General features: G+C 37.7%; 1 protein-coding gene and 1 pseudogene across 1 annotated transcript in view; both read left to right on the top strand.

The window, feature by feature from the left end:
- The window catches only part of LOC122083230, a 4699-nt pseudogene extending 1402 nt beyond the window's left edge, over positions 1-3297 (top strand).
- Positions 3298-6261: 2964 nt separating this feature from the next.
- LOC122084092 (molybdate-anion transporter) overlaps positions 6262-8299 on the top strand; it is an 8410-nt gene continuing 6372 nt past the window's right edge. Inside the window, exons 1-4 of the mRNA XM_042652141.1 lie at positions 6262-6664; positions 6832-6976; positions 7566-7734; positions 7977-8232. Coding sequence (XP_042508075.1) covers positions 6457-6664; positions 6832-6976; positions 7566-7734; positions 7977-8232 — 778 coding nt within the window. The 5' untranslated portion in view covers positions 6262-6456. The remainder of the gene's footprint in view (positions 6665-6831; positions 6977-7565; positions 7735-7976; positions 8233-8299) is intronic.

Raw genomic sequence — 8299 nt, forward strand, 5'->3', positions numbered from 1 at the left:
GGGGGGGGGGGGAGATAATGGAGTGATGACAAGAAACAGGAATGGGCATAAAAATGCTGAGAGTTTTGCATGAAGTTGGAGATAAAGCTCCTTGTGGGTTCCTGTTCAATACCGTGGGCATGTATTTCCCATTTCTCAATTTCCTGTTATTTGAAACACTTGTCACTAGCTCTGTTTTGATTGATTACCATCCTAACCCATAGAGGTTAAGTAAACAACTACATAAATTGTAGACCATAGGAAGGGGAAAAAACATATTGACCAGTGATAGTTGTATTTCAAACCAAAACTCTCCACTGAGATTACTTTCAGCCAGAAAGTTTGTGGAACTTTCGAGATGGTCAGTATACAAGACACCTCCGGACCGATCCATAGCCAAGATTCAGGGTATAGTTTGATTGCTAGTTATACTAACAGGGTTGAGAGCTGCTATATATGAGTGATGGAGGGGACTGGTTGCGTTGTGCAAGGAATGCTTGGCAGCGTTTGGGGAACATGAATCCAGAGGTGGCTATGGAGCAATATATCTCTCTTCTTTCAGATAGTGTTCCAGGGTGGATGGGTGAAAGTCTGGAGTAAGTCCTTTACTTCTGAGACATAATTTTATTGGATTTTCAGTAATTAATGCTTGGAGAATGCTTGATCCTCATGCTCTTTGTTGTATGTCTCTTACAGGTTGACAGTGAGCAGGATTCTCCGGAAACTGGAATGTCTGGATCTCAAGCTCCTGATTTAACCACAGTTCTTCAGCATCAGCCTAGTTTGGAAACTGAAAGGTAGTATGTGAAATCTTTGTTGGGCACAACTCTCCACTGTCATCTTTTATTTGTTAATTTATTGATTATCCATTTCTTTCATGCAGGAAACAAGAAGGGAATGAGTCTTCTGTTGAAGGAGGTGATGCCATAGAGGACCCAAATTCCTTGGACAGGGTATATCCTTGTGATCTCATCTGGCATTGCTTTTCTTAGGTTATCTTTTGTTTACTTAAGGATAAAGAAAGGGGGTGTTTATAGATATTATAACCAACGTATAAGGTAAATCCCTAAAAGAATGGAACAACTTGTTGTCACCAAAGTGGTGAATTAAGAAGTTGTAACCTTCTTTTAATTGCCCCTTGTCTTATTCTCAAAAGTTATTTAATGCAGTATTTGTAAAAAGGGTTTTCAAAAGGTTGATAGTTATTTAATGTAGTTTTTATGTGAAATGACATAGTTTACCCTCATTGAAAATAAAGTGCACTCTACTAAAAAGGGCAAAAAAGTAGGCTTACAATCTTGTTGTAACAAGATTTTCCCAAGTTGTGTTTCTAAGTCTGTGAATTAGATGCAATAGGTGCTACATAATTTAACTGAATTATTTCTCATTTGCTATGTAGTCCTTGGACTGGAACCTGGAGTGTAAAGATGCCACTTAAATTTTGAGGCCAGGGTCAGGTCGAACATAAATAACTTATAGTTTTAAGTAGCTAGTTTAGAACAGGAATTCGTAATGCAATCAATGTGCATGTATTGCTTTCTTTTAGCCTGCTCAATTCTATTGTTGCTTATGTAAACAATGTCTACTTTGTTTTCCAGACCGTTAAAGATATGATTTTGGAACCCGAAAATGTTGCTGTGTTATATGGCTCATCCATAAAAACATATGCAACTATAGAATTGTTAGTTTAGTCTATTTATTAAAGGAGATGGGATAGATTAATACTAGATGGACAGGCTGCAGGTCATTAACATCTTTGTAATACTTGCTAGTTGATTTGAGGTTTTTCTCATATTCTTAGCCGTATTAATAATTTTTTTCCTCTATTACTTAATTTATATGTAGAGGTCATGATTATTCCATGTTTATCTCTGCAATTGTCTGTGTTCTTCAAGATTTTATTGGTAGGTAGATGTGGATTATGTGATTTTCTTTTGTTACTGTCCCGACTCCTAAGGATTTGAGTTGATGGAGCATTATTTTCTGTAGACAGCTTGAAATGGGAGATCTTGAAGTTCTTGTTTATTTTCATGATCTAGAGGTTTCTACTCTAATAGGTTGTTTTATCTTAATTTAAGTATACCATCAGACAGAACTATAAATGTTTCCTTCACACTGAGGCCATTATACATATCAAAGCTGTGACTCTACTGAGTTTAATATTAAAGTCCAAACTCTGAGTTAGGATACTTTACCATTTCACACTTCATACTGCCATTTCATGTCAATAGGGTACTTGTCTATCTTGACGGATGCTTTACTATTTCACACTTCAACTGATTTTGGGTGGCCAGCAAATTATGTTTGCAAGTTTGTTTGTCCTCTGCTTATTTCTCTCAATTCTTTTCAAATCAACTCTTAAAATTGGGAATCTAGAAGTGAGATGCATCACTCTTTCTATGGTTGTGACCAGAGCATTCCTAGTATTTTTCCAGCTTATTTGGTTGCCTATATGCTATGTGAATGGATTCTCTGACGAACAATATCTAGGCAAATGATCAATGAATGTGCAAAATTATAGGTTCCATATGTTTTGCCTGCGACTTGCACATGTATGTTGTTTACAAAGGTCCATTGGCTGTTGAACATGGAAGCTTCTATAGATTTCTTTTCATGCAGTTCTTGAATGAATTTTGAGTTAGATGCAGCTCAAATGTAATTTAGGTCAGCAAGAAGGTGACTAGGTGAGGGTGTCCATTCTTGTCGGCCTCTTCCTTTTTTTTTCAGTCTCCTACTTCTATGGTAACTACAATTTGAGACATGAAAGATGAAGCAAGAAAAGATAAACCAACTTTACAGATGTGATCCCTGAACATGATCTAAATAACTGGTCATATATATATATAAAGGATTGTTCCAATGGTTTATTATGAAGTTGTCTTGTAGTGACTTAACACTAAGCTTTTGGCTTAGTGTATTATTTGGTCTAAAGGATTCAAATCATCAAAATAAACTAACTTTAGCATTCTCTGTGACTGTTGTGCTGTGAAAATTTCAGGACAAACTATGACAGATACTCCAGTGCGGTGGCCTGCCTACTACCCCAGGAGACATTCTCTTGGGTTTTCCTGACTGAAAAAAGGGACAAATCCCAATTACAAAAGTTTGGAAGTTTCAGGTTTGCTTGCAGGATTGGAGGGTGTTATGCTACTTAATAAGTTATACCAGCTTACAGTGCCCAAAAATAATGTCCCCGTGTTTTAAGGGTCAAGATAATTCATATTATGTATCTATGTATATGGTGTACGTTTGTACGACTTTGGTCTTCATAATGATGAAGAAAAATAAATGTGTATGTGCTCTCTCTTTGTAGTTTTACCCCCCTCCCTCGTCATTGCTTGATCAAGTCATTGTAGTGTTGTAATTGTCTCATGAGTTGATATCTCTTCAGTGGTGTGAAACCATTCCCCCCGACACCCCGTCCCTTTTTTCATTAGTGGCCGCATATTGGCACTTTAAAGTGAGATTTCTCATAGTGTAATTTTTATCAATTTAAGGTTGTGTTTGGTATGCATTCTTGGAATAAATTCTAGGTTTATGACACATTTTGAAACCCGTTCTCTGTTTTCTAGCTTTAGAATGAGTTCTAGACCCAAAATCTGTTGTAAAAGAATGCATACCAGACATTGCCTAGAATATAAGTGCAAAGTTGTTTTGTGAGATAACCAATAAATAAGAGCAGGGAAGGGAAAAAAAAAAAAAAAGGGTCATAACTTAAAAGAGTTGCTTCTGCCAAAATTAATATGATTTGAAAATTTTAGATTTTTAGTTTGCAGTTTGTTGCTGGTTCTTCACGTCAGTCAGATATTTGACTTATCAAAAGTCTATGCCTTACCTCTGCCGTTTTTTAATATATATTTTATAGGATAAGAACTAAGAAATCATTGCCATTACGGTACTGGTCTTGATTGATGTACATTGTTTTGATTTGGAATTAATATCGATATGGCTGATGCCTATTGGTATAGGCAGTGATTGATTAGAACGAGGTTTCTACCATTGCGGGGGTTTGGGTAGGATCATTCGGTGGCAATGGGGCAATTTTATTATTCCGGTAAACCACTAAGGGCCCGTTTGATAACGTTTCTGGTGTTTCTATTTCAAGAAACGGTAGAAACATAAATTGTTGTTTCTGAAAACAGAAACAGGTAAGAAAAGTGTTTGATAATTCTTGTTTCTGGAAACAGAAATGGGGGAGAAGGGTTTTAGAGGGTGAGTCTCTTTGTTCTTCCTTTCTTCCTTTCTCGTATCCGTTGAAAAACCTCTTACGGCTTTCATGGCTTCGAGTGACTCTCCTGTTCCTCTTCCTGCTCCTTCTTCAACATCATCTAGGGTTAACTCAGGAATTGTTGGAAAAGCAGTTGATACGCTTCTGAAATGGAATGTATCAAAGAAGAAAAAGCTGGAGAAAGCCCAGTTGTTAGAGCAAGATGACTTCCTCTATCTCATTCTAACCCTCAAGAAGATCCCTGCAAATGGTCGCACAAACCCTTACAATATCCCTCTATCACACCCTCTCCACTCCCCAGAAGAGGAACTCTGTCTCATCATCGACGATTGCTCCAAAAATCGTCTCACCTCTGAAGCCACCAAAAAGAAAATCCAGGCCGACAGAATCCCCATCTCGAAGGTCCTCAAGCTTTCTAAGCTTAAAACAGATTATCGCCCATTCGAGGCCAAGCGCAAGCTCTGCAGCTCCTATGATCTCTTCTTTGCAGATAAACAGATCATTCCTCTCCTTCCAAAGCTATTGGGGAAAAGAGTTCTTCAAGAAAAAGAAGATTCCCATACCAGTCGATTTAACCCACCATAACTGGAAGCAGCAGATTGAATACGCTGCGGAAGAAAGTGCAACGGGTGAAGGAGGAAGGGGGGTTGGTTCGTAGTTGCAGAGCTCCCTTCGAATGAACAACATAAATTCATGTTTGTTCGTATTGGTTCATAGTTCGATTTTTTGTGCCCCTTTTTTGTTTCGAGAAACGAGCGAAACAAGTAAAACTTGTTTCATCATTCATGTTTCTTGAAGCATAAATTGTTATAAAACGGTATTTATGCCGTTTCTTTGTTTATGAGAACAAGAAAACACAGAAACACGTTTCTGGTAACATTATCAAACGGGCCCTAATTATAAACTCATTTCCAACTCTTCCGAGTGTTTGAAGTTTGGTCTTTTGGGAGAATGGGCTCATGGCCCATAGCTTTGTCTAACAGCCATATATATAATTTCTGAGGGAGTGTTTCCACTTTCCACGATGCCCAAGTACTAACACGGGAGTGTGGGAAATAGGAAACCAGGGTTATGAATAGAAGAAAAAAAGCCGTACACTGCCCGTTGGCATGTTCTCTTCTCTGATGGTCTCTCTTGATTATGTAAAATCCTTTATATATAAACTACGAGGTAAGGCCGTAAGGGTGTCAATTTAGAAATAGAAATCAATTGTCACCACACCAGATCAAATCGTAAAAAAATTGGTACCATCTGGGTTTTTGAAATTGAGATTCATTTGGTTTTGGTTTGATTTCCATTTTAGGCTAAAATTATTAATTTGAACTGAATCCATTAAAATGTAACTAGTATAAACTGAATCCAAACTGAACTTAAATCATATTTAAAAAAAATAAAATAACATTTCAGACTTTCACTTCCGTCTTTGACTACTAGCTCATTGCTTGCTTCTCTCATATGGGCATATGCATTTTTACTCGTTTCTGCTTTCATGCCCTACTTCTTTTGTATAAGATGTCACTGTACTTATGGGTTTTTAGACAGGCCACTTTCAAAACAAGGGCCTTGTTATACGGCATACATCGCAAAGCAAGTCCTGAGGATAAATCAACCATGTTATGGTTTACATATCAATATCCATAATGTTCTCTTTGCCGATGGCCGTGATAATGAGATTAGAAGGATAAAGGTTTACCTCATAAGCAAGAGGATGAGTGGCTTGATCATCAGGTACTCAATCTGGCGTACCAATAACATATTTCTCGTATGAACCAAAGTGAATATAAAAAAAAAATAAAACTGAATAAGTTAAATTGAATTACCGATATTGTATACAAATCAAATGAAATCAATGCAGAACCGAATAAAATTCGATTTCTGATTTGAAATTATAACAATTATTCAGTTTCAACTTCTACATATTGTATTCTGAATCAAACCAAAATCGAACCAAAAAAACTAGAACCAATCCGATTGGTACTCTTACCGTGAGGTGCCTCTCCCATTGGCTAGAAGCGTCTTTCTCATGGTTTCATACTTTCATTAATTGTGATGGTCTATGCGGCTGTGTAGTGTAACGATCTCTCAATAAAAACACCCGCCAAATGCGAAGTTATTGCTCGTCGGGGCTGAGACTCTGCTACTCTTTAACTCTATCTCTCTCTCTCCGTTCGTCTCTGGCAAAATTCGCATGGTTTTCTTGCACGTTACATTTCTTGTTCTAGGGTTTTGAGATCTTAATCTCCTTAGAAATGGGGATCGTGATCGAGAGCGAAGTGTGGGAACCAAACCCCTACCTCTATATCTTCCTCTTATTCTCTTCTCTTTTCTCACTTACCCTTCTCCCTCATTTCACGAAGAACTCCAACAGAACGATTGGTGTCTTCGATCTTTCTAGCGTTCCGGCTTCATTCCGTCGTTTCCAGGGAAGTTTGCTTCTCATTTATTCACTCGCTTCAGGTCTGCCTTCTGCATATTTTATTCTTGGAATTTTAATTCACTGATTTCAGTTCATCTTTTTTATTATGAAAAATGGATCTGGATTACCTGATGTTTGATTAATCTTTTAATGCACAAATTTCTTGTTTATTTGATTAGTTTCTTGTGTTTTTCTTTGCCCACGCCAGTAATGGAAGGTCTCGGATCAGTGTTTGGGGAGTTTGAGTATGCTTCCTATGGTATTAGCAGGGAACAGATAGTGTTGTCTCTCTGCGTAGGATCTGCTGCTTCTTTGCTCGTCGGTTCCTTATTAGGCATTATCGGTGATCTAATGTGAGTCATCTTTTTCCCCACTTTTTGAGATTTTAGTCGTGATCCGAATGTCTCGGATTGTAATACTAACTGCTAACTTATAAATTCCCAGCACATTTTACTGGCACTGAGAATTTAGATTTTTAATTTCGTTTCTATTATTTTTACCATTCTTTTTAAATTGGCGGCAACAGAAGTAAATGGATCTTTCAAATCGAGTGAAAAAAATGGAAACAGTGTATTTATGGACTATTAAGATTCTTTGAAACTTGCTGTTACAGTTTCTGGGTTTAGATCGCTTCTTCAATTGGTTTACCATGCATATCTGTTTCCCAGGACAAGATGCTACAAGAATTCTTGGAAGTAAAGGATTTCCGCTGTTTAGTGCATTCAATTCATATGCTAGAAATAGAAAGAAAAAGAAGAGCTCTTAATGAGTGCCTGTGGCCCATTATGGTTGTTTCTTTAGCAACCAGTAACAGAGTCAACTTTGATGAAGATACTTCTTGATTAGTTATCTCTGACAGATTATTGTAGTGAAAGGTAATTGATTCCAAATTAGTATATGTAAATGACTGTAACCGTTTTATCCTTGTATGCTCATATGCAGAGGTCAAAAGAAAGTTTGCTTACTGTTTTGTGTCCTCCATCTATTGGTCGGCATCTGGAAGAGGCTGACCATGAATCCATGTGTTTGGGTTGCAAGTATCTGTTTGGCTGTTGCTTCTTCTATCTTCTCCTTTGGTTTTGAGATGTGGGTGGTTGCTGAACATGAAAAGGTTTGTGCTACATGAGTGCTACTCAACTGTTGAGTTATACATAGGTGAAAGTATTTGCTGCAGGCCCTGAACCATGTTCACACACATACACACACACACACAAAAAAAAAAAAATGACGGATGTTGGGTTACTTTTTTTGCATCTTCTTTGTGGTTGACACCGAGGCCTGCATGAAGTTACTGGCGTATATAGGATCAGCATTGACATGCTAATCGCAAATGCATGTATTCTTTGTTTGCAGCTGGGTCATAGGCAGGCTTTAAGTGACACTTTTTGGCTGATGGCTTTTTCTGAGTCTGCCTCTCATATTGGAAGCCAAATTCTTGCTAATTCGCTTGCCAGTAGTAGTGGTGAGCAAAGATTCGATTTCCTTTATACTGCAGCGATTTTCTTGGCAACGATATGTCTAATCTACGTCACAAGAGAATGGAAAGAGAGTCCAAATGTAGCATCCATTGGGAGCTATAGGATGTCATTTTCTGGCAACATTATTGGAGGTAACGTTACATATTCATAAAGCTATCTGTGAAATCACAACCCCACCCCCACCCCTCTCCCCCCACA

This window comes from Macadamia integrifolia, chromosome 7 (assembly GCF_013358625.1).
Source record: "Macadamia integrifolia cultivar HAES 741 chromosome 7, SCU_Mint_v3, whole genome shotgun sequence".
NCBI classification, from domain to species: Eukaryota; Viridiplantae; Streptophyta; class Magnoliopsida; order Proteales; family Proteaceae; genus Macadamia; species Macadamia integrifolia.